Source organism: Manis pentadactyla, chromosome 8 (genome assembly GCF_030020395.1).
Source record: "Manis pentadactyla isolate mManPen7 chromosome 8, mManPen7.hap1, whole genome shotgun sequence".
NCBI classification, from domain to species: domain Eukaryota; kingdom Metazoa; phylum Chordata; class Mammalia; order Pholidota; family Manidae; genus Manis; species Manis pentadactyla.
In genome coordinates, this window is record NC_080026.1 from 105,948,375 (window position 1) to 105,975,947 (window position 27,573).

At 35.8% G+C, this 27,573-nt stretch overlaps 1 protein-coding gene across 6 annotated transcripts in view; it reads left to right on the forward strand.

The window, feature by feature from the left end:
- TBC1D12 (TBC1 domain family member 12) overlaps positions 1–27,573 on the forward strand; it is a 157,816-nt gene that overhangs the window by 119,639 nt on the left and 10,604 nt on the right. For 5 of the 6 annotated variants that reach the window (XM_036886408.2, XM_036886407.2, XM_036886410.2 and 2 more), the window contains 6 exons: positions 5,375–5,457; positions 7,376–7,493; positions 8,743–8,849; positions 13,652–13,732; positions 16,264–16,352; positions 17,281–17,352. In XM_036886408.2, coding sequence (XP_036742303.2) covers positions 5,375–5,457; positions 7,376–7,493; positions 8,743–8,849; positions 13,652–13,732; positions 16,264–16,352; positions 17,281–17,352 — 550 coding nt within the window. The remainder of the gene's footprint in view (positions 1–5,374; positions 5,458–7,375; positions 7,494–8,742; positions 8,850–13,651; positions 13,733–16,263; positions 16,353–17,280; positions 17,353–27,573) is intronic. The other variant, XM_057506114.1, reaches the window with a different exon arrangement.

Below are 27,573 nucleotides of genomic sequence, written 5' to 3' on the forward strand. Positions count from 1 at the left end.
TTCATTTGGGATTGTTGTTCCTTCTTTAAATTTGCCTGGATTGTACTATACTTTCCTCTTAGAACTGCCTTCGCTGCATCCCACAGAAGTTGGAGGTTTGTGCTGTTGTCATTTTCCCCATATATTGCTTTATCTGTTTTAATTTGGTCATTGATCCATTGATTATTTAGGAGCATGTTGTTAAGCCTCCTCCATGTGTTTGTGAGCCTTTTTGTTTTCTTTGTACAATTTATTTCTAGTTTTATACCTTTGTGATCTGAGAAGTTGGTTCATAGAATTTCAATCTTTTTGAATTTACTGAGGCTCTTTTTGTGGCCTAGTATGTGGTCTAATCTTGAAAATGGTCCATGTACACTTGGGCAGAATGTGATCCTGCTGCTTTTGGTTGTAGAATTCTGTAATATCTGTTAGGTCCATCTGTTCTAATGTGTTTTCAGTGCCTCTCTGTCCTTAATTGTTTTCTCTGTGGTTGATCTGTCCTTTGGAGTGAGTGGTGTGTTGAATTTTCCTGAAATGAATGCATTGCATTCTGTTTCCTCCTTTAATTCTGTTAGTATTTGTTTCACCTATATCGGTGCTCCTATGTTCGGTGCATAGATATTTATAATGGTTATATCCTCTTGTTGAACTGCCCCGTTTATCATTATATAATGTCCTTCTTTAACTCTTGTTACTTTCTTTGTTTTGAAGTCTATTTTGTCTGATATAAGTACTGCAACTCCTGCATTTTTCTCCCTATTGTTTGCATTAAATATCTTTTTCCATCCCTTCACTTTTAGTCTGTGTATGTCTTTTGGTTTGAGGTGAGTCTCTTGTAAGCAGCCTATAGATTGGTCTTGCTTCTTCTTCCATTCTATTACCCTGTGTCTTTTGATGGGTGAATTCAGTCCATTTACATTTATGGTGATTATTGATAGGTATGTATTTATTGCCATTGCAGGCTTTGGATTCATGGTTACCAAAAGTTCAAGGGTAGCTTCTTTACTAACTATCTAACTTTAACTCACGTATTATTCTATTATGAACACAGTCTAATGACTCTTTATTTCTCTCCCTTCTTATTCTTCCTCCTCAATTCTTTATATGTTATGGGTTTTATTCTGTACTCTTTTGTGTTTCCTTTGACTACTTTTGTGGATAGTTGATTTTATATTTTGCCTTTAGTTAGTATTTGGTTGGTCTGCTTTCTTTGCTGTGATTTTATTTTCTGTGGTGACATAAATTTAGCCTTAGGAGTAGTGCCATCTAGCAGCAGTCCCTTTAAAATACTCTGTAGAGGTGATTTGTGGGAGACAAGTTCCCTCAACTTTTGCTTATTTGAAAATTGTTTAATCCCTCCTTCAAATTTAAATGATAATCGTGCTGGATACCATATTCTTGGTTAAAGGCCCTTCTTTTTCATTGCACAAAATATATCATGCATGCTCTTCTGGCCTGTAATGTTTTTGCTGAGAATTCTGATGATAGCCTGATGGATTTTCCTTTGTAGTGATCTTTTTTCTCTCTCTCTCTGCCTTTAATACCCTGTCATTTTCTTTGATTTTTGTCATTTTAATTATTATATGTCTTGGTGTTGTCCTCCTTGGGTCCCTTGTGTTGGGAGATTTGTGGACTTCCATAGTCTGAAAGACTATTTCCTTCCCCAGCTTGGGGAAGTTTTCAGCAATTATTTCTTCAAAGACACTTTCTATCCCTTTTTCTCTCTCTTCTTCTTCTGGTACCCCTATTACGCAAATAGTGTTCTGTTTGGATTGGTCACACAGTTCTCTTTATATTCTTTCATTCCTAGATATCATTTTATCTCTCTCTGCCTCAGCTTCTCTGTATTCCTGTTCTCTGATTTCTATTCCATTAACACTCTCTTACACCTCATGCAGTCTGTTCTTAAGTCCTTCTATTGATTGTTTCATTTCTGTAATCTCTCTCCTGACTTCATCCCTTAGCTCTTGCATATTTCTCTGCAGCTCCATCAGCAAGGTTATGACTTTTATTTTGAAATCTTTTTCAGGAAAATTCATTATATCTATCTCGCCAGGCCCTCTCTCTGGCATTGAGTGATTTTGAATTGGACCAAGTTCTTCTGCCTTTTCCTGGTGATAAATGATTGCTGGCAAGTGGCCAGTGTGTCAGCTGGGAGAATAAAGTCCCTTCCTGCTTGTTGGTCACGTTGCTCCTCTCCACTGCCTGTGCCAGTTACCCACATACAGGGAGCAGTCTCTGGGTTAATTCCCTGAGCTCCTGTGGGTGGGGCAGCCCTCAGAATGTCCTAGGAGACTGCCGGGGGTTGCAGGCACACAGCATTTGTTCTCCTGCAAGAACGGTGCTCCTTCATGCCTGTGGATTTGCGCCGGCTTCCTCTGTCTGTGCTGGGCAGCTGCATGCTGGTGGCAGCCTTTAGGTCTGGCCTGGTTAGCTGTGCTCTGGGAGAAGACTGTGTGGTTGCTCCCCAGCTGGTATGCAGCAATGACCGGTCAGCTGGTTTCCTTGCAGTGCCAGCAGGATACAATGTACAGCAGGCTGCTTATTGCCGTGAGGGGCTTCAGAGCTGCATTGCCCCTCAGGGGGTTTGGGTGCCTGAATTTCCTTAAGATTCCCAGACTGCTGGACTGAGTGTGCCGGGACGATTTTGTCCACCTGTTATACTCTTGTCCCTTTAAGACTTTTAAAGAGCCCGCTTTTCTTTTGTCCCAGGGGAGCTGGCTGTGGGGACCCGCTTGCAGTCTCCATCTTGGATTTTACTTTTCCATTTCTCTAATATCCAGTACACCATGCAATGTATGTCTGTGTTCCTGGTGCAGATTACTAGGGCTGGTTATTTAACAGTCCTGTGCTTCCACTCCCTCCCTGTTCTGATTCTTTTCCTCCTGCTGGTGAGCTGGGGTGGGGGGAGTGCTCGGGTCCCGCCGGGTCATGGCTTTGTATCTTACCCTTTTCGTGGGATGCTGAGTTCTTGCAGATATAGATGTAGCCTGGCTGTTATACTGTATCTTCTGGTCTCTCTTTTAGGAATAATTGTATTTGCTGTATTTTCAAAATATATATGGTTTTGGAAGGAGATTTCCACTGCCCTACTCACACCGCCATTTTGAGCACCTCTGTTGGTTGATTTTTTATTTTCATTATGAATTTTATTTTCCTTCTTCTTTGTATTCCTAGTGATTTTTATTAGATAGCAGGTATTGTGATTTTACATAGTTGGATGTTAGACTTTTTGGTGATATTTTACATATTTTTTGGCTTTAGTCTGGCACATAGTTATTTTGATTTTGTTTGTTCCTTTTGACTTAATCATTGTAGGGTGTTCTAGAATAGCCTCTAGTTTAGAGATAATTCATCTTCACCACTGAAGAAGTACCCTAAGGATGCCACCAGATGCCATCTTTGTTAGGAGATCTTTCCACTGTTGCTGGTGCGTGATTTTTAAGACTGTCCTTCCAGTTCCTTTCTGGTACTTCTTTCCTTCTCTACCGTAGTTTAATTACACACTTGCATAAATCTGTATTCACCCGAAGACTTGAGAGGACTCCTCTTTAATACTCTGATGTGAACATTTTAGCTATCTCACACTCTCCACCTCCAAACTATTCCCTCAACTCAGCAAGACTCTTTTGGGGTGCTCCCTTCAAGCACTGACACCTGGAAACTAAATTTAGGCACTTACATGGTTACCTTGTTTGTTTCCTTTCTCATAAGGATCACTGTCTTGCACTGCCTATTGTCCAGTGTCTAAATATTGTTGTTTAATATATTCTGATTTGATTTTTTTAGTTAATTAAGGTGAGAGGGCAAACCTGGTCCCTCTTATTCCATTATGCTCTGAAGCAAAACCTCAACCATTAGTTTTCTATGCTGCAACATATATGAGGAATCTTAACTTGAGAGGAAGAAGCAAAATATCCTTGCCCACCCTAGCCTGTTGGAAATAATTTTTAAAACTGAGGCAAAAACCCAGACATTATTATTATAAATTTGGATGTGTGATAATATTCAAATGTATTTCTTTTTGCCTAGTCATATATCTAAATCACTGACTCTACGAAACCATGGATTTTATAAACCAAAATAGATGCAAGGGATTAACTGATGATCATATTTTATTTCGAATGTTATCTTAAAACTCTAAAAGCAGAAAGCAGTTTGTTATAGAAGTATACATGCAGTTACCATATGCCCCAAGAATTCTACTCCTTGGTTTTTACCCAAGAGAAATGAAAGCAGATGCCAACACAAAGACTTAAAATTAATATTTATAATACCTAATTTATAGTGGCCCCAAACTGGAAACAATCTAAATGCTTATCTGTGTGGATAAATGAAACACTACTCATAAATTTAAAGGAATACATTACTAATACACAGACCAATATGAATGAATTTCAAAAATATGCTGAGCAAAAAAAGCCTGACACAAAAGAGTATATATGAAATTCTTTTAAAGGCAACCAACTGATGTAGTGATAGAAATCAGAGATGTGATTCCCTATAAGGTAGAAGATAGGTAAGTATTGAGTGCAAAGGGATCACAGGAAAACTGGAGTGATGAGAATGTTCTATATCTTGACTAGTATATTGGTAGCACAGATACATACATTTGGCAAAATTCATTGAACTGTACTCTAAAACAAGCACATTCACTTTATTGTATATAAATTATACCTTTAAAAGTTTACTTAAAAACAACTGTAATAAAAAAATTGTATTAAAAAAAACCTATGACCAATTTATCCTTGTGAACAACAACAACAAAAAAAAGTAACTGTGGTAGGACCCAAAAATGGACTAACGGTTGCCAAAGGCAAGGGAGCTGGGAAGGGAGGGAGAAGGGGGAAAAGGGGCATTACAATTAGCTTTTTGTATATAATATACAATTATGTATTATTCGTAATATGGGGGTGGGCATGGGGAAGGCAGTATAGCACAGTTAGAAGACAAGTAGTGACTCTATAGCATCTTACTACACTGATGGACAGTGACTGTAATGGAGTATGTGGTGGGGACTTGATAATAGGGGGGAATGTAGTAACCACAATGTTGCTCATATGAAACCTGAGCATAAGATTGTATATCAATGGTACCTAATTTAAAAAAAACAAAGAAAGAAAAAAAAACCTGTAGTGAGTTTAACAAATAACTTAGAAATATTGGCTGAAATCTGACATGTTTAATATATAAACATACATATGACATAAATATAATAACATATGTAACAAATATTAGTAGTCTGTGTTCCAATTCTTTTCTAAAATGTAGAATTCTTTTCAACCTTAATGTATGAAATGAGGTTAGAAATTTTTTTTATCTGGCTATAAAAAGGAAGAAGTCAATACATTAAAAGTCTTTTTCAAATTGTTTTAAGAATTGTTTTTTCCCCCAGAAATCTTCCTGCAAAATCCATGGAAGAAGCTTCACGTCACAGACAAGAATATGATGAGATGGTGGCTGAGGCTAAAAAACGAGGTATAAAATTTAACTCCAATTAGTGTATTTGATTTACTAATTTCAACAAGAAATTAACCTGTTGGTTAATTTCAACAGGAGGGTAAGATGGTAAAATTGATCAAGTATGTCTTTAAGATGATGCTAATTTCTTATTTTTCTAACTAAATCTGTACCTAAAGAGAAGTAAAATGTCATACTACAATCATAGTTTTTCTGAAAGTACTTTTATAAAAAACATATGAGGAGAAAGGCAACAGATTATCTATGATGGACTTTGTAATATAGTCATAAACCTTGGACTACTACTAACTTAGAATTGAAGATATTATTCTTGAATTTACTCATGAAATTCACTTCTTTTACAGTTTTTAAACTTTTGGTATCTTATAATTTAATAATTTTAACACTTTAAGATAACTTCCTATATGGCTGTGAGATTATGATTTAAAATTAAAACTGCTTTTGTGACTTAATGGTGTCTCTGTAGAATCCCAGTCATGCTCTTTGGACAGGCACATGAACAAATACTCTCATGTGTATAAATTCCCACACTTACTCATTCATTCTCTCCTCCAACTAAAAAGTATAACATAAGGATAATTTAACAGTATTTATGTACTAACTGTGTTAATTCAGGATATGTTTTAGAAAATGTTATGCAGCTATATATATTTTTAGACATAGGCCTTTTTAACAACTGATTTTTCTCTTTGACCAAGTGAATGGAATATTATCATAGTACACAGTTCTATTTTGTGGCACTGTTTTGGAAATGAAGTTAGTTCTTTAATGTTTTAGTAAGCCTATAAGACCAGTTATAGCTTTCTAAAAGGCCTAATTATTTACACATTGGTTGAGTTTATTTTACTGTACAGACTGAAATATTTCTAACATATGCAACAAATTTTAACTGACTCTCAACATTGATTTTACTATTTCATCAGTATATAAGATATTTGATATGTGCACAAACCTAACAACATGATATGATAGAAATAATTTGGAATTGGGAAATCAGAAGGTCAGTGCTTTAATCCTGTTTGACACTACCTGGATGTAACACTCTACATAGACCTAATGTTAGTTTCCTCATCTGTAGAGTATGGGAACAGGCTTTCAATCCTCACCATAAGCACTTTTTTTTTAAGCAATGGAACCTTTCCAAAGAAATCATACATAGAATCTGAGTATATAAAACAAATGAAAGAAAGTGAAGCTGCTTGCCCCTTAAGGTGGTTTCTGAGGCACATGTGAAACACAATTAGAAAACAGTTTGGCTAGCTGATTGCTTAATTCCCCATTGGTTCTAAAAGTATATACATACATATATACAATATAAAATTATATACATATATATAATACTTCTCTATTTTTGAGGCATCTCTTTTTTCAAAATTCTGACTTCTGATTTCAGAGGGGTATTGTGTTTATGTGTGTGCTAGGAGAGTTCATTTCAATCTAATTCATAGAGTAAAACATACCAGAAAGGGTTCATTGTAGTAATAACATTGGCAACATCATTTTTTAATGTCATGTGGTTTTATGTGAGGAAATTCATAAACCTCTTGTATGAAGAAAGGGTATTGGTTAGTTGCTCGCAGTTATTTTTTACATAGTTAATTCATGACAATTTTCAGTTCATTGATTAAGCATAAACAGGATGTGTGATAAAATAATTATTTAAATGATTTTTCTGACCTTTTTCCATTTGTAGAAGAGGAAATATTACTTTAAAATTATGTTAATCATGTTCATTTTCTTCCTTTTTCCCCTCTTCTCTTTCCCTGTCTTTACTTCCTCCTCTCCTTCCCTCCCTCCCTTCCTTCCTTCCTTGTTATTGGAGTATTCTTTTTGAGAAAGCATCTTCTGTAGACAGGTAGAAGAAGGGTGTTTTGATTTAGCTCTTTTGTGTTGAAATCATTCTTCTTTAAAACAGAAATCAAAGAAGCACATAGAAGAAAAAAGATAATGAAAGAACGATTTAAACAAGAAGAAAATATTGCAAGTGCAATGGTAATTTGGATCAATGAAATACTGCCCAATTGGGAAGTAATGTAAGTAAGCAGACTTTTCCTGAATTCCAGTCTGTTTCCAAAGATCTCATGTTTGCAACTCTGTTTTTATTACTTCCACCATGTAGCTTAGGCTTTGGCTAGATTACACTGTTAACCAATGTCTGAAAAATTTCGTGCTTATTTCTGTGCCTTTGCTTTTATAAATCCTTCAGTCTCTAATACCTACCTCTCATAGTGAGCACCCTCTATGCCTGTCCAAATCTTACCTATCCTTTGAGTCCCATCTGAAATGCTAGTTGATCCATAAAACTTAATTTCTTTAGTTACCGTATTTTCTTGATTCTAACATACCATCTGTTGCAAGATGTACTATTGATGTAATAGCAGGTTTTTGCAAAGAAAATATTAAATTATATATGTACATTCACTGTAAGATACATTAATTAAATGTTAAATGTTAAAGTGATTCTTAATATGCTTCTCTCATAATCAAGAGAAGATGGTATATACGATCTTTCCATCTGTAATATCCCATTGCACTTTGAAACTAATATACCTCTTGCTTTACTTTGGTTTTTATTTTTATTTTTTATATTTGTACATCCCTATTTTCTCTCTAGACTGGAGAGTAGGAGATGTCTTTTGCAATGCCTACTGTAGGAGATGTGTTGGAAATGTGTTGATTATTGGCACAATGTGATAGATACTATATTAGGCTCTTTACATAAGTAATTGCATTTGATTTTTACAACCTTTACTCCCACTTATCTATAGGGGAGCTCAAGGTCAGAGAGGTTAAGTGATTTGCCCAAGGTTATACAAGTAATGAATGGTTAAACCAGATTTGAACTAAGGTCTATCTGATTGTAAAGCCCACCCACACTCCTAAGCAGGCTACAGTCAGTCAAAGACCAGGGCCTTCACAGTCCTGAGTACTGTATGATTTTCGTTTTGGTATTGAATTGGTTTTTCTGCTTTTGTTCTTCCTTTTACCTTGTTTTTTCATAATAGTCCACATATTTCTGATTTCTTCATTGTCTCCATAATGTAAATTGCAGCTATAAAAGGCAGTTCCCTCTACATTACTGTTGTCCTCTTTACTATGTATTTTTTTAGGCTTTTGTTATCTACACACATGAACCAAAGGGAAAGAAAGCATCATACACTTAACTCTCTCTGCTCCTAAAAATCATTCAGTCACTTGGCCACAGGCTAGGTAAGCCATCATGCAACTAGTATTTTTGTTATAAAAAGTAACTTTCTCCTTTTTCTCCCCCTTTAATTCTAGGCGTAGTACAAGAAGAGTTCGAGAATTGTGGTGGCAGGGATTGCCCCCTAGTGTTCGTGGGAAAGTTTGGAGTCTAGCTGTAGGAAATGAACTAAATATCACTCCTGGTTTGTATTCTATATTCAGTTACTCCCACACATACAAATAGCATCTCCAGAGCTACAAAGCAGATTAGTAGATTGGCCATTTAAAAAGGCATTACCATACATAATGTCATTTTAAGAGCATGCTACATTTCCTGCCCCCTCTAAAACCTGGTACAATTTAATAAGTTAAGTTACTATATTTCATATTATATAAATAAGATTTGTGGGTTTTCTTTTAGTTTACAACCATCAGTAATATTCTTGTCATCCAAATATCTTACCTGTAGGTAACTGCATAAACCTCTGGGATTCTAGGAAGCAGTGGGTGAATAAGTATAAACAAGGAAAAATAAAATACTCTGATTGTGGGGAAGTTTCCCCTTTATTCAAAAAAACAAATATTGGGAGAAGACTAGAAATTTATTTTCCTGCATTTCTAGCCAAAGCAGTCTTTTTGTATTTTTTTTAAAAATTTAAAGTTAAAAAACAAAAGGAAGATTCTCATGGAGTTATTTTATTTTCTTAGGTTTCTTAAAACATTGAAGGATATGAGTAAAATGTAGAGTAGTTTTGATGAAGTTTTTTTTAAAAAAGTTAAAAAGATAAAATTAGTATAATATCAAATAAGGGAAAATGTAAAATAGTTAATAATAAAATGTGCTAAATGGGTCTGAGTGACAGTGATAAGGCTACACACTGGTACCACTGAAGGGCTTAGGGACTCTAGAATAATAATATAAATATTGTTATGGTTGCTTAAATTTACATATTTATTGAAAAAAAGTCAAGCAGCAGTACAAACTACATGTCCCTTCCCCCTCTTCCACCCAAACTCCTGCTTTTGATCCTACTATAAGTATGTTAGCAATTTGGTGTATGCTTTTCCAGAACTTTTTTGTAAGCACATAAAAAAATATGTTCATCTACATATGATAATTTTTAAGGCTTCTCTTCTTCCTTTCTTTTTTCCTCCAAAAAAAGAAATTTATGTCATAAGATTATTCTGTGGCTTCTTTTTTTTACACTATAATCTATCTTGAACATCCTTCCATGTTAGTTCATACAAGTGTACTATAGCTGCACTGTATTCCACAGTTTGGCTTTAATATGATTTATTAATTTTCCTAGTAATAGCCAAATCAATGACATATATGTTAAAAGAACAGCAAAGTACTCTTTCTTACCTCTCAAAAGTAATTAAAATGAATGAGAATTACCAACATACAGTATGGCTAAAAGAAATTTAGAAGTACTTTGACCTATTTATTCCATTTATAAGAATTTAAGGAAATTATCAAGATTAGGTGCAAAAGCTTTTTTACAAGGATGTTCATTGCAGCAATCAGCATTATAAATAACTGGACAGAATTATAACAAATCTAAATGTTTATCTTTAATATTAAAATGATGGCAACTTTGAATGACATGATTATGTATGCTTTTTAAAACTGATTTTCACAAATATAATGAATATAGTTTAACTGGACTTTTTCTTAATTTTAAAAATAGAATTTAAAGGAAGAATTAAGTTTTAAATTCAGCTTAAAAAAGCTTGGCATCTCAGTGAAATAAGCCAGATGGAGAAAGACAAGTACCAAATGATTTCCCTCATTTGTGGAGTATAACAACAAAGCAAAACTAGAGGAACAAAACAGCAACAGACTCACAGACTCCAAGAAAGGACTAGTGGTTACCAAAGGGGAGGGGTGGAAGGAGGGAGAAAGGGAGGGAGAAAGGGATTGTGGGGTATTATGATTGGCACACATGATGCTGGGGGATCATGAGGAAGACAGTGTAGCACAGAGAAGGCAAATAGTGACTCTGTGGCATCTTACTGATGGGCAGTGACTTCAGTGGGGTATTGGGGGGGACATGATAACATGGGTGAATGTAATAACCACATTGTTTTTTCATGTGAAACCTTCATAAGAGTGTATATCAATAATACCTTAATAAAAATACAAAATCAAAGAAAGAATACAGTACCTCAGAATCCCCCCGCAAAAAAAGGTTAGCATCTACCTGACTTAACTGTTTTCTCTAAATAAAACAAAGGTTTCTTTTGCCTTCTATGCTTAGAATAATGAAAAGGGAATGTTTTTACATTATAGTGAGAACTTTCAATTAGATAATTAAAATCTTTGATGTTAAAGATTGTTGAACATATTGTAATTGTTAGAAGTTGTAAGAATTGATTTTACATACAGATGAGGTGATGTTATTTGAAATTCTGTTTTGTTTGCAGGTGTGTTGAAAAGTTTGGCTTTAGAATCTTAAGTATCCTGATAAATGTTAAAATATTGGCTAAGTTGGTATTAAGTGTGATTAATGTAATTAATATAACTGAAAAGTTCTTTTTTAAGCTTAAATTTCTAGTTTGTAACATCCCTGGGTCATTTATTTTCAGTGTAGTTTTATGTTCCCTCTCTACTAAACAATTCTATATTCATTAATGGAATGGATACTCATTCTCTTATTTTTCATTAGTGGTGGGAAGCAAGCCAAATTTTGATTGAAGTAAATTTAGTTTTGAGAACGTAACTTTCTCAGTTGGACACTTAAAGTAAAAAGACAGAGGTAGAGATTTTTGTATGTAGGCCCTCTAACCAAATCTGTGTGAAGTTTAGGTTGCTTTGGATAACTTAGGTAGCTTTAGATGGCAATGTCATAAATGGAGAAATAAGCTTCAAATACTTTAATAGTTTCATTATACCTGTTGTATTTTTTAAATTATGAAATTTATAGCCATTAGGGATAATAATTAAGAATTACTATCTACAAATAAGATAGTAATTAAGTAAAATATGGTTCAAATCTTGGTTCCACTATATATTAGGTTTGTGACCTTGGGCAAATTACTTAAAAGCTAGAAGTCTTATTTTTCTTCATCTGTAAAATAGGAGTAAGATTATTAGCTATCTCAAAGGATTTTTCTAACAGTTATTTTTGATAATATAAAATTACAGTGAAAGCAAAATTTGCTGAGAGTATATGCAGTATCATCGTCAGAAAATCAGAAAGTGAAACATACACTAATCTCAGAGTATTGTCTATTCAAGTCCAAGGTACATCTTTAAGTTTGCTTTAAGTTCTGCATTTATAGGTTCAAAATAAGTGTAACATGTGGAATTAAGTATGGAGTTGAACTGAGATACAAGTCCCCTTATTATAAATAAGTACTCTAACTTTCCCTGGAAAGATGTCCTTTGATATTTTAAAGTACATTACTACATTTTTATTACTGGATCAATTTTGTGGCTTCCAAAGGTGATGATTTGTTCAGTAAGCCTTTCTTCTTCCAAGACAGTTTTAATACTCTAGTAGAATAGTGAAAGTGGACCTGGCTTGGAGTCAATTTGAAAGCAAAAGGTGCTAACTTCAGTTTGGTTCCTGGTAACTGCAAAAAAAATTCTATCTAAATTTTAAAATTATAAAAATCATTGGTGGACTTGGACACAAATAATAGAAATTTTAAGTTTGATTTCTTTTTTAATTCTGCTTTCTAAAACAGTAGTAATGAAAAGTGAACAGAAGAGAGAAAAGTATCAGAAAAATCAGTCTGCTTGAAATATATGATTCTTGGTAGTATAAGAATACTTAGTATTATACAGTCATACATTGGAATACTGTGCAGTTGTAAAAATAAAAACTAAAGCATATTTATTCTAATATGAAACAACTTTCAGTATAATATCGTAAGATGCAGATGAATGCTGTAATATGTTGCCACATTTTTTGTTAAGGAAGATACATGTCATATACTTGTGCATTCATATTTTCATCTTTGAGCTCTGGTAAGCATAGTTACATGTGAGGGAAGGAAATTTATTTCTCACTCTATACTGTTTTGTACTATTTGAATTTTTTAAAAATTATGTTCATGTATTAGCTTTAAAAACACATTTTTTAAAAAGTTTATTTGAAGCAAAAATGTTCTTGGTATTTGGAACAATATATAAATTTTGGTGTTGGGTACGAAATACTTTTTGCTGTTCTTCTGTCATTGAAATTTACTGCTTTTGTGTAATTTAAAATATCTGTATTGGTTAGTTAGAAAGTAAAGACAATTAAAATTTGAGAATAAAGAAAAATTTCCACTTTCTTTTGCTCTTAAAGTTTTATTAAGATCCTGCATATGGAAACATAGAGTGGCAGTCTCAAAGTGATGGGACACTTAAAGTAAAAAGATAAGAGGTAGAGATTTTTGTATGTAGACCCTCTAGCCAAATCTGTGTGAAGTTTAGGTTGCTTTGGATAACGTAGGTAGCTTTAGATGGCAATGTAATAATGGAGAAACAAGTTTCAAGAGAGAAGGAAAGCAACAACTAGCATTTATGGAGGGTCTATATGGTGTCAGGAGCATTACATAAGTTATTTAATCATCAGTAACCCCATGAGTAGGTGTTATTTTTCTCCAGTTTACAGATGAAGAAAACCAAGTTTCAGAGTGATCAAGTAACTTTCTTCAAGTTCCACAGGTAGTGTCAGAGCTGGAATTTGAATTGAATCTAGGTCTGACTGACTCCAAAAAGGATGTTTCTGCTATTCTAATAATACTCCTTTAGCAGAAGCGTCTCCTCCTGCATACATGCATTCTGTATTATAGTTAGTTGGGTGACCACTTTGCAGTATTGTTCTTCGCTGTCTTTCTGGTTGTGCAATGAATAGTTTTGACAGAGTCAAGTACTTGAATTTACACATTTTTTTGATGCCTGCAACACAGGGGAGACCTGATCCATAATAATATTTTTATGTTTAAGAGTAAAAATAAAAATTTGTAAATTTATTTCTTACTATTTATAATTGTTCTTTTTCTGCCCCAGAACTCTATGAAATCTTCCTCTCAAGAGCAAAAGAACGCTGGAAAAGCTTCAGTGAAACAAGTTCAGAGAATGATACTGAAGGTGTGATTTTTTCTTCAGTGAAAATTTCTGGATGAAAATACAGTTGCTGGAGATATTAGTGTAATTTTTACTGTCTGTCAGAACTGTAATAATTGCTTTACATACATTTCTCCTTTAATGTTAACAACCCTTTAGTAACTTTTAATGTTGATAATAGTGGTATTATCCTGAACAATAAAGAGGAAACTGAGGTTCAAGTAGGTAGGCAGTAAAGCTGTGAACCCAGGTGGTTGGATTCCAGAGCCCAGGATTTAATCACAACAGTAAGAGTAATGGGATGAAGTATTTTTAGGCCAACTCTTACTTAAAGATAGATGATTTTCACACTCGTGATCTCCTGTCTCTCTGTTTACTTGCACACACTCTCTACTATATTATTTATAATTCTTATCATGCCTTAACCTCTGTTCATTTATTCGCTCATTCATAGCCCCCATCTTTCCCTCCACTTTCACCATTTTTTTTCCCTAATCTTTTGGAGAAAACAGAACACTTTTCGTGTCATCATAGTTTATTAAATTTAGGTAAACTTATTCAACCACTGTTGTCCTGAATAATGGGGAGTTATTTCTCTGCTAGTCACTTTTCATTCTGTATTTGTTCTACTTATATAGCAAACACTCTTCACTTGCCTGTAAGTAAAACTCTAAAAATGAACACAGCGTAGAATAGAGAACTGGGGCATATCTCAGAGTGATTTTCTATGAGTATGTGAACAACTCAGTTAAATTCCTTGAATGCTCTTTTCTGTTTTAGAAAAATAAACAGTAGGATGAGGAAAATGATTAAACAAGGTTAGAGAGAAGAGTTGATTTTGGGAAGGGTACATGTAATATCCTGAGATCTATTAGCTAGCTATGTCAGCTATTTGTGGGAAACTGAAAGTACAAGGAAGATGAAGATATAAGAAGTTTTATATGGGCAGGGCCTTAGCTGTTTCATTATTTTTTAATTTATTCTCATAAAGCATTGAAAGTATAAGAATAAAAATTACAAGCATTTACTTCTGAGACATGTTGTCATAACTGATTGGTAGAAGCTGCACTTTTAATAGAAATTAATTGAATGTTCCAGTCAAAAGTACTGTTTTATTTTAGTTACTGATTTCTTATTTCCTGGGTGTTTATAAGTTGCAATTGTCATTTAATGACCTTTTTGGCCATCATTGCAAATATTACTTCTCTCCTTCTGTGACTCCATTACAAGTGTGTTAGACCATTTCTGAGTGTCCCACAAGTCTACAAATTTTTTTTTCTGTACCTCAATTTAGATGACTTTTACTTACCTATAAGCAAGTTCACTAATCCTCTTCTTTTCCTATATCCAGTCTATTAAACCTATCCAATGAGTCTTTAATTTTGATACTATATTTTTAAATTCTAGAATGTCCACCTGGTTCTTTCTGTAGATTCTGTTTTTCTGTGGGAATTGTTCTTCTTTCCATCCCATACATTTACTCCCATCTTCTCCTTTATTTTCTTCCATTAATGTTCTTGTTCATTAATTCCAATACTGGATATTCTGCAGGTTTGCTTCTATTGGCTGGCTTTATTTACCCTTGATTATAAGTCCTATTTTCCTATTTCTTTCTGTATCTTAAAATTTTAAATTGTATATCAGTTATTACATATAAAAAGAATGTATAAACTTAAGCTGATTATTTCCTCTGTCAAGGAAGCATGCTCTTTTCTATTTGGCAGTTGGATTATCAACTCAATTAAGTCAATAACTGAGCTAGGTTAGGGCAATATTGCAGCTTTAAATAAACTTAGTTCATCCTGAGTTTCAGTTTTCTTGATGGGAGGAACTCCTATTTTGACTACATGCTCCTTCATCTAATGAGACACTCTTCCAGGAATCATGTGATTTGGAGAGATTTTCATTCTGCCTTTCCAGCTGCCCTATTGCACTACACTTAGCATTCAGCAAAAGTCTCATAGGGGTAAACCAGATACACATTCAGGCTCTTCCTATTCCTATCACATCCTTTAGCCACAAAAAGCTTATTTAGCCATGAAAAGCTCTTCTTGTTTCTCTTTCCCCAAGCAAGAGTACCTTTGTCAATGGCAAGCTTAGTCCTGAGCCCATGACCAGACTTGGTGTAGATGCCCCTAGGAAGAAAACCAGCCCCTGGTCTCCAGTCACCTAGGAAAGGCTCCTGTTTTTCTGGCATTTAAATCCTCTGGAACTTTCTGTGTCCATTGCTTTTTGGCCTTTAAAAAAAATGTTATATTTGAAATTTATTTTTTCCTGGTTGTTACTGTGGGAGTGATAGTCTGCCCCTACCTTCTGTAAAAACTAGAAGTAGAAATCTTTCACTATATAACTTTCTGATAAGTATATGATATTTTCTTCATATAAGAGGCTCGAAGTTCCATCAAAAGCTATGTGGCATTTCTTTAAATTTCTTGATTATTCAGCTTTTAACTTTACCTAAATAACATATATGCAATGTGATCATTCTTTGTTTACAAAATTGAACTGGGTACAGCCAAGTAATCATTTTAATTTTACCTACATGATAAATGCAGGTATATCTGTTGCTGATCGGGAGGCCAGTCTGGAATTAATTAAATTGGACATATCCCGTACATTTCCATCTCTCTACATCTTCCAGAAGGTGAGGGTCTCTAACCAGTTTGTAACTGCTTTTTTTAATTCAAGGGAATAAACTCTCTAAATGCATAGCTATTACTTGTTAAAAGACAAAAATAAAAAACTGGGGACCTTTATATAAAAAGTGTGAAACTAGTAAGAAAATTTTAAAGGAATTTCTGTTATTTTACTCCATTGACCAAATGTATTGCCATTAGCATAACAGATAATACCTTTCATGTAGTAGGTACTTGATGAGTTTTCATTGAGGTGAATTTGTTTTGCTTTTTATTCTGTACGATATTTGAATTTTAACATTTTGCCTAGTAAATTGTTAAAAAGAACTTTGTCCCACAACTTAAAATTTTTCAGAATTATTATTAAAATAGGAAAAAATGGTTTACTTTTTTGTGCTGAGGCTGATATAGAGCTGCTTATACCTTATGAGAAATTTACATTTTATATGTACTTTATATTTGACTCAAGTCTCTTATACATGGAATTCCTCTGTAGATTGATAAAGTAAGATGAAAATTATCATTGAGATTAAAATTAATAAACTTAACAGTGTAGCTTGATAATTTTCCTTTGCTGAAATTACATTATATAAAACAAAACACCTGTTCTTATCATTATCTTACTGTACCAAATCTAGAAGTCGTACAGATCTTAATGTACGAAATCTAGAATTTAAAATTGTACACAAATCATATACCTTGCATCCACCAGATGGGTTTATTTGGCTTTTCTGTTGTTCAAGATTAGATTTATTTATTTATTCTTTAGAAGATAACTTGGCAGAGTACATTTAGAATATTTTTGACAATGATAAAATTTACTAACTAAAGCTAGTCATTTAGGAAATGCAGAAGTTTATTAATATATTAATTATTTGACAATAAGCTTAGGAGTCGTTATTTCTATAGTTTGATGTTTCATTTTTCTCTCCTAAGGGTGGCCCATATCATGATGTCTTACATAGTATTTTAGGGGCATATACATGTTACAGGCCTGACGTTGGTTATGTAAGTATTTGTTTCAATCTGTTTTTTGAATATAAGCATTTTATCTATCTTATCTCAAAGTATTGTATATTGTATGAGCTCCCAGATGTCTTTTTCTCTTGAGCCTATCAGCTTACCCAGAGAGGAAACCTCCCGTCCCCTACTAGGGACTTAACAAGGCTGCCTGCCAGCTTCTGGGAGTAGCTGGAGTTTTCACCTTTCAGTCTGTAAACTGCTCTTTACTGCCACCTCTCTTGATGTGGTGCCTCCTCCCCTTCTCCCTAAACCTTCCTTTCTTTGCCTGATGTGCCTCCACAGGTACATCTCTCATACTTTGTCAGGGTGAGGGAAGGATAGATACCTGTCCATGTAGGATGGGGAGGGGATTTGCTCCTTTCACAGATTTTCAGTCAGTCCTGGCTTTAGCCCTACCCCTGAGTTTCATAGGCTCCTGAACTGGCTTGCTGCTTATTGGCTCCCTCTGCAGAGGTTTCAGTTTTGACATTCTCCATTTAGTTAAACTAAAATTTCTAGAATGCTATTGACATCTTTTATTTACTGTTTATATTATTTTCCATACTCTTGGTCCTTCTAGGTTAGTATTTTTCTTACTGCCATTTTAGTTGGATTTGGGAGGAAACAGTTAAATGTGAGTGTTCCATTTACCATGTTTTACTAGAAATCATAAAACCTTCATTTTCTCATGTTGGTCTTAAAATAGAAGAATTATAGAGACCTTACAATAGGGTGGCTGTCTGGTCAACTTACTTTGTTTTGTTGCATGTTGATCTGTAATTTATTTATTTATTCACTCAAGAAGTATTTATTGTGTGTTTATTGCTATATGCCAGGCATTGCCTAGTGCACTTGAGATGCCTCAATGAACAAATGAAAGGTTCCTCTCCTTCTGGTGCTCTCAGTTTAGAAGGGGACAGACAACAAAGAACAAACAAAATAAGCAAATCATATGTTATATTAAGAGGTGATTAATACTATGGAAAAAAAGTAAGGCATGATAAAGAGGGGGGAAGTGCCAAGTTTGAGGATGGGGCCGGCTGTAGTATTAAAGAAGATGGTCAGGTAGTCCTTATGGGGAAAATGCAGTTTGAATAGATTCTAAACTCTCTAAGTGAATTGTAAAAACATTATGTAACATCTTCATATTTTTAAGCTGACATTAAAATGTTTACCATGAGTTTAATTGTAAAGGATTAATGTTTAGTACTCAATAAATGTTGATATTTTTAAGTGAAACTCAACTCATATCTCTTTTAAAAAAAGTGTAGCCAAAAGAATTTAAACACTATGATTTTATATATATCATCCATTTAAAGAAAAATATGTGAACAAGCTCTTCATTAATATTTTACAATATGTATGTTTATTAACTGAAATTATGTAAATGACCGCAGTATAACCTAAGTTATAATGCCACCTTGTTGGCAAACCAGTCAGACAAATCAGACTTAAGGTAAGAGTAGTATAAACTATATTGGAATATATATTTCTTGATGTTATTTGACAACATAGGTTTTTAAACTGTATTAATGAAAGACACACACTGAATCTATAAATAAACTGTGTAAAAGTTTTATCTATGGAGCTTACTCAGTCTATCTTGAAAAAAAATTGGTAGTATTTCCCACTCATTATACTTAAAAGAATGAAGGGCACCAATCTATATTGCTGTTTTCTTCCTTTGTTCTCCTTGGGACACTTCCTCAGCAACTATGCATTCTTTGATAAAAGGTGTGGTATGGAAGAGGTGAGGTGGTCACTAAATGAAAATTGTTATTACTCATCTCTATTCTATCTTATAATGGAATTCAATCATATTTCTATTCATATATGTGATTGGAAGCCAAAGGCTTACCCAAACAATATTTGGAATTATCTTTTTATTTCACATTTCATGCCTCAGAGCAATTTACCATAGTAAGTTTTCTAGAAAACATATGTAAATTGAGGATCTGAGAATGGAGTCCCTTAAAATAATCTATGACGGTGTACAGTGTACTCTTTGGAGAGCCTTTATGTAATCTCTAGGGTACGCTTTTCCAAGTTTAAGACCACTGTTGTTCAGTTTGTTGAAATGTATTAGTTTACCTCTGTGAGGAAATGGTTGTAAATTACTTCTAAAACTCTTTGGGTCTTGAAAAAAACTGAAGGAACAAAACAGCAGCAGACTCACAGAACCCAAGAATGGACTAACAGTTACCAAAGGGAAAGGGACTGAGGAGCATGGGTGGGAAGGGAGGGATAAGGGGATTAAGGGGCATTACGATTAGCACACATAATGTAGGTGGGGCACGGGGAAGGCAGTATAGTATAGAGATGACAAGTAGTGACTCGGTAGCACCTTACTAAGCTGATGTACAGTGACTGTAATGGGTTATGTGGTGGGGACTTGATAATGGGGGGAATCTAGTAACCACAGTGTTGCTCATGTAATAGTATTTTTTTTTTTTTCAGATTTGATGTGCTTGTTAAATTTTACAACATATAATTTGTAACCATGAAAATAAAACTATGTACCATATACATTTTTTTTTTTTTTTTAGATAATTATTTTCCATTGAAGGGTAGTTGACACACAGTACCACATCACATTAGCTTCAGGTGCACAACACAGTGATTCAACACCTATATACATGATAATTCTAGGTACCAGCTATCACCATACCAAGTTGTTACAATATTTTGACTATATTCCTTATGCTATACATTACATCCCGGTTACTTATTTATTTTACAATTGGAAGTGTGTACTTTTTTTTGGTTGTTGTTGTTAGGGCATCTCTCATATTTATTGATCAAATGGTTGTTAACGACAATAAAATTCTGTATAGGGGAGTCAATGCTCAATGCACAATCATTAATCCACCCCAAGCCTAATTTTCGTCAGTCTCCAATCTTCTGAAGCATAACGAACAAGTTCTTACATGGAGAACAAATTCTTACATAGTGAATAAGTTACATGGTGAACAGTACAAGGGCAGTCATCACAGAAACTTTTGGTTTTGCTCATGCATTATGAACTATAAACAGTCAGTTCAAATATGAATACACATTTGATTTTTATACTTGATTTATATGTGGATACCACATTTCTCTCTTTATTATTTTTAATAAAATGCTGAAGTGGTAGGTAGATACAACATAAAGGTAGGAAACATAGTTTAGTGTTGTAAGAGAGCAAATGTAGATGATCAGGTGTGTGCCTGTAGACTATGTGTTAATCCAAGCTAGACAAGGGCAATAAAACATCCACATATGCAGAAGATTTCTCTCAGAACAGGGAGGGTGAGGTTCTAAGCCTCACCTCTGTTGATCCCCAATTTCTCACCTGATGACCCCCCTGCGACTGTGCCTGTCTTAGGTTGTTCCTCCCTTGAGGAATCTTACCCGTCTCTGGCTAACCAGTCATCTTCTGGGGCCATACAGGGAAATGTTAAGTTGGTAAGTGAGAGAGAAGCCTTATTGTTTGAAATGGTTAGCTTTTTATTTCTTTGCATATTTATGCCCTGTGGCTTCTATGCCCAGCATTTGTCTTGAGGTATCTTTACCACTTGGAGGAGTTATGATACTCGGTAAATTTGATATGAGGCACGAATTCTATTTAAGAATTCGTTATAATTAGGAAGGAAGAAGAAAAGCTATAGAAGTAGCAGGCGGGAGAAAACATGGGAAGATTGATTATTTCTTTGACATATCTTCTTGTAGAGTAACTTCAGCATGTATAGATTTTAAGCTACTACTTAAATTGTGCACACACATTAACATAATAGGAGTATAGTTACATAACCAAAGCATACCTGTAATTACCAGCCATCTCCAGTGAAACCAAGAAAACCAGTTAGGCACCCTAGGCATTTGTGAAAACTTATCGATGATATGATGGTTATTATCTAACTGAATTTGAATAGTTTGAGAAAAATCAGACAAATTAAAACAACCCATTCCTGGGCACTGTTCACATCCCATATGTTCTTTTAACAGTAAATAGTCTGTAGTTGTAAGACTTTGGAGCGCTACAATTTGCACTTCTCCTAATTCTTGGTTGAGTTCCAACAGTATAGATCCAGTCAAATTTGTTGTTTTACTGTATGCACAGGCCAGCTTAGATATCTCCTTCATTCCCATGGCAAGTCCAGGAACTGGTGGGATGAGTGCATCTACAGCTGTAGCAGTGCGTGGATCTTTGTTGGGGTTTTTTGATGATCATCTTCTGGCATGAGTCTTCCCGAGAGTGCTGATGTTGGAAGTTCTCTTTCATATCGTATCTTAGTTCATTTTCGGGGTAGCCAAATTAGGCTTTGATCCTCTGTATAAACACAAACAGACCCTTTGCCTACACTTTTATATGTCCTTTATATCATTGTGTAGAACTCATTAGAGGTCACCACATAGGAACTGCATTTTTTTTTTTTAATCATTAATCTACACTTACATGACGAATACTTTGTTTACTAGGCTCTCCCCTATACCAGGTCCCCCCTATATACTCCTTTACAGTCACTGTCCATCAGCGTAGCAACCTGTTGTAGAATCACTACTTGTCTTCTCTGTGTTGTACAGCCCTCCCCTTTCTCCCACCCCGCTATGGATGCTAATCTTAATACCCCCCTACTTCTCCCCCCCTTATCCCTCCCTACCCACCCATCCTCCCCAGTCCCTTTCCCTTTGGTACCTGTTAGTCCATTCTTGAGTTCTGTGATTCTGCTGCTGTTTTGTTCCTTCAGTTTTTCCTTTGTTCTTATATTCCACAGATGAGTGAAATCATTTGGTATTTCTCTTTCTCTGCTTGGCTTGTTTCACTGAGCAAAATACCCTCCAGCTCCATTCATGTTGCTGCAAATGGTTGGATTTGCCCTTTTCTTATGGCTGAGTAGTATTCCATTGTGTATATGTACCACATCTTCTTTATCCATTCATCTATCGATGGACATTTAGGTTGCTTCCAATTCTTGGCTATTGTAAATAGTGCTGCGATAAACATAGGGGTGCACTGATCTTTCTCATACTTGATTGCTGCATTCTTAGGGTAAATTCCTAGGAGTGCAATTCCTGGGTCAAATGGTAAGTCTGTTTTGAGCATTTTGATGTACCTCCATACTGCTTTCCACAATGGTTGAACAAATTTACTTTCCCACCAGCAGTGTAGGAGGGTTCCCCTTTCTCCACAGCCTCGCCAACATTTGTTGTTGTTTGTCTTTTGGATGGCAGCCATCTATACTAGTGTGAGGTGATACCTCATTGTAGTTTTAATTTGCATTTCTCTGATAATTAGCGATGTGGAGCATCTTTTCATGTGTCTGTTGGCCATCTGTATTTCTTTTTTGGAGAACCGTCTGTTCAGTTCCTTTGCCCATTTTTTAATTGGGTTATTTGTTTTTTGTTTGTTGAGGCATGTGAGCTCTTTATATATTCTGGACGTCAAGCCTTTATCGGATGTGTCATTTTCAAATATATTCTCCCATACTGTAGGGTTCCTTTTTGTTCTATTGATGGTGTCTTTTGCTGTACAGAAGCTTTTCAGCTTAATATAGTCCCACTTGTTCATTTTTGCTGTTGTTTTCCTTGCCCGGGGAGATATGTTCAAGAAGAGGTCACTCATGTTTATGTCTAAGAGGTTTGTGCCTATGTTTTCTTCCAAGAGTTTAATGGTTTCATGACTTACATTCAGGTCTTTGATCCATTTTGAGTTTACTTTTGTATATGGGGTTAGACGATGGTCCAGTTTCATTCTCCTACATGTAGCTGTCCAGTTTTGCCAGCACCATCTGTTGAAGAGACTGTCATTTCGCCATTGTATGTCCCTGGCTCCTTTATCAAATATTAATTGACCATATATGTCTGGGTTAATGTCTGGATTCTCTAGTCTGTTCCATTGGTCTGTGGCTCTGTTCTTGTGCCAGTACCAAATTGTCTTGATTACTATGGCTTTATAATAGAGCTTGAAGTTGGGGAGTGAGATCCCCCCTACTTTATGCTTCTTTCTCAGGATTGCTTTGGCTATTCGGGGTCTTTTGGGGTTCCATATGAATTTTTGAATTATTTGTTCCAGTTCATTGAAGAATGTTGCTGGTAGTTTCATAGGGATTGCATCAAATCTGTATATTGCTTTGGGCAGGATGGCCATTTTGACGATATTAATTCTTCCTAGCCATGAGCATGGGATGCGTTTCCATCTGTTAGTGTCCCCTTTAATTTCTTTTAAGAGTGACTTGTAGTTTTCAGAATATAAGTCTTTCACTTGTTTGGTTAGGTTTATTCCTAGGTATTTTATTTTTTTTGATGCAATTGTGAATGGAGTTGTTTTCCTGATTTCTCTTTCTGTTGGTTCATTGTTGGTATATAGGAAAGCCACAGATTTCTGTGTGTTGATTTTGTATCCTGCAACTTTGCTGTATTCCGATATCAGTTCTAGTAGTTCTGGGGTGGAGTCTTTAGGGTTTTTTATGTACCGTATCATGTCATCTGCAAATAGTGACAGTTTGACTTCTTCTTTGCCAATCTGGATTCCTTGTATTTTTTTGTTTTGTCTGATTGCCGTGGCTAGGACCTCTAGTACAATGTTAAATAACAGTGGGGAGAGTGGGCATCCCTGTCTAGTTCCCGATCTCAGCGGAAATGCTTTCAGCTTCTCGCTATTCAATATAATGTTGGCTGTGGGTTTTTCATAGATGGCCTTTATTATGTTGAGGTACTTGCCCTCTATTCCCATTTTGCTGAGAGTTTTTATCATGAATGGATGTTGAACTTTGTCAAATGCTTTTTCAGCATCTATGGAGATGATCATGTGGTTTTTGTCTTTCTTTTTGTTGATGTGGTGGATGATATTGATGGACTTTCGAATGTTGTGCCATCCTTGCATCCCTGGGATGAATCCCACTTGGTCATGGTGTACGATGGTTTTGATGTATTTTTGAATTCGGTTTGCTAAAATTTTGTTGAGTATTTTTGCGTCTACGTTCATCAGGGATATTGGTCTGTAGTTTTCTTTTTTGGTGGTGTCTTTGCCTGGTTTTGGTATTAGGGTGATGTTAGCTTCATAGAATGAGTTTGGGAGTATCCCCTCCTCTTCTATTTCTTGGAAAACTTTAAGGAGAATGGGTATTATGTCTTCCCTGTATGTCTGATAAAATTCCGAGGTAAATCCATCTGGCCCGGGGGTTTTGTTCTTTGGTAGTTTTTTGATTACCGCTTCAATTTCGTTGCTGGTAATTGGTCTGTTTAGATTTTCTGTTTCTTTTTGGGTCAGTCTTGGAAGGTTGTATTTTTCTAGGAAGTTGTCCATTTCTCCTAGGTTTCCCAGCTTGTTAGCATATAGGTTTTCATAGTATTCTCTAATAATTCTTTGTATTTCTGCGGGATCTGTTGTGATTTTTCCTTTCTCATTTCTGATACTGTTGATTTGTGTTGACTCTCTTTTCCTCTTAATAAGTCTGGCTAGAGGCTTATCTATTTTGTTTATTTTCTCGAAGAACCAGTTCTTGGTTTCATTGATTTTTGCTATTGTTTTATTCTTCTCAATTTTATTTATTTCTTCTCTGATCTTTATTATGTCCCTCCTTCTGCTGACCTTAGGCCTCATTTGTTCTTCTTTTTCCAATTTTGATAGTTGTGACATTAGACCATTCATTTGGGATTGCTCTTCCTTTTTTAAATATGCTTGGAGTGCTATATACTTTCCTCTTAAGACTGCTTTTGCTGCGTCCCACAGAAGTTGGGGCTTAGTGTTGTTGTTGTCATTTGTTTCCATATATTGCTGGATCTCCATTTTGATTTGGTCATTGATCCATTGATTATTTAGGAGCGTGTTGTTTAGCCTCCATGTGTTTGTGAGCCTTTTTGCTTTCTTTGAACAGTTTATTTCTAGTTTAATGCCTTTGTGGTCTGAAAAGTTGGTTGGTAGGATTTCAATCTTTTGGAATTTACTGAGGCTCTTTTTGTGTGCTAGTATGTGGTCTATTCTGGAGAATGTTCCATGTGCACTTGAGAAGAACGTGTATCCTGTTGCTTTTGGATGTAGAGTTCTGTAGATGTCTATTAGGTCCATCTGTTCTAGTGTGTTGTTCAGTGCCTCTGTGTCCTTACTTCTTTTCTGTCTGGTGGATCTGTCCTTTGGAGTGAGTGGTGTGTTGAAGTCTCCTAGAATGAATGCATTGCATTCTATTTCCTCCTTTAGTTCTGTTAATATTTTTTTTAGGTATGTTGGTGCTCCTGTATTGGGTGCATATATATTTATAATGGTTATATCCTCTTGATGGACTGAGCCCTTTATCATTATGTAATGTCCTTCTTTGTCTTTTGTTACTTTCTTTATTTTGAAGTCTGTTTTGTCTGATACCAGAATTGCAACACCTGCTTTCTTCTCTGTGTTGTTTGCTTGAAATATCTTTTTCCATCCCTTGACTTTAAGTCTGTGCGCATCTTTGGGTTTGAGGTGAGTCTCTTGTAAGCAGCATATGGATGGATCTTGCTTTTTTATCCATTCTATTACTCTGTGTCTTTTGATTGGTGCATTCAGTCCATTTACATTTAGGGTGATTATTGAAAGGTATGAATTTATTGCCATTGCAGGCTTTAAGTTTGTGGTTACCAAAGGTTTAGGGTTAGCTTCTTTACTGTCTTACTGTCTAACTTAACTCGCTTGTTGAGCTATTATAAACACAATCTGATGATTCTTTATTTCTCTCCCTTCTTATTCCTCCTCCTCCCTTCTTCATATGTTGGGTGTTTTGTTGTGTGCTCTTTTTAGGAGTGCTCCCATCTAGAGCAGTCCCTGTAGGATGCCCTGTAGAGGTGGTTTGTGGGAGGCAAATTCCCTCAACTTTTGCTTGTCTGGGAATTGTTTAATCCCTCCTTCATATTTAAATGATATTTGTGCTGGATACAGTAGTCTTGGTTCGAGGCCCTTCTGTTTCATTGCATTAAGTATATCATGCCATTCTCTTCTGGCCTGTAGGGTTTCTGTTGAGAAGTCTGATGATAGCCTGATGGGTTTTCCTTTGTAGGTAACCTTTTTTTTCTCTCTGGCTGCTTGTAATACTTTGTCCTTGTCTTTGATCTTTGCCATTTTAATTATTATGTGTCTTGGTGTTGCCCTCCTTGGATCCCTTGTCATGGGAGTTCTGTGTACCTCTGTGGTCTGAGAGGCCATTTCTTCCCCTAGTTTGGGGAAATTTTCAGCAATTATTTCTTCAAAGACATTTTCTATCCCCTTTTCTCTCTCTACTTCTTCTGGAATGCCTATGATTCTTATATTATTCCTTTTATATTGATCACTCAGCTCTCTTAAAATTCTTTCTTTCCTGGAGATCCTTTTATCTCTCTCTGCATCAGCTTCTCTGCGTTCCTGTTCTCTGTTTTCTAGTCCATTAATGGTCTCTTGCATCTCGTCCATTCTGTTTTGAAGTCCTTCCAGAGCTTGTTTTATTTCTGAATTCTCCTTCCTTAGTTCTTGCATATTTCTCTGCAAGTCCATCAGCATGGTTATGACTTTTGTTTTGAATTCTTTTTCAGGTAGACTGGCTAAATCTATCTCCCCAGATTCCTTCTCAGGGGAAGATGTAGCAGATGCTGAAGCTGTCTGGGTTAGTCTTGTCTGGATCATATTTTTTTGCCTTTTCATGTTGACAGGTGCTATTGACTGTCAGCTGGGAGGGCCAAAATTTTCACTTACTACTGGCCTTTCTTTACTGGGGCAACTGCGACCCCTAGTGGCTTGTGTTGGGTAATTGCGTGTAGACTGGGTCTTTGTGTCTTGCCTGGCCGGGAGGGAGAAATTTCCCTTTCTGTGGGCGGAATTTGTCTCAGGCTGCTTCTCTGCTTTCGCAGCGCCCGGTGGGGTGATGGATGGGGGGGCTGCTTGACTGTTTGCCTCCGTGAGGGGTCTCAGAGCTGTTGCCCAGGGGGTTAGTGCACCCGGTTTTCCCTGTAATTTCCAGCTGCTGTACTGTGACCTGGGTTGTTTCCGTCAAGCTGTTAAGTCCCTGTCCCTTTAAGACTTTCAAAAAGCCCCCGCTTTTCTTTGTCACAGGGGCATCAGCTTCGGCACCCGCTTAGAGGTCTTACTCCCTGTTCTCCCAGTATCCAGGGCCCCCTGGGCCTGTACTGTGTCTGCGCTCTGGCCCGGATGGCTGGGGCTGGGTGTTCGGCAGTCCTGGGCTCCGTCTCCCTCCCGCTCTGCCTATTGTTCTCCCGCCGGGAGCTGGGGGGAGGGGCGCTCGGGTCCCG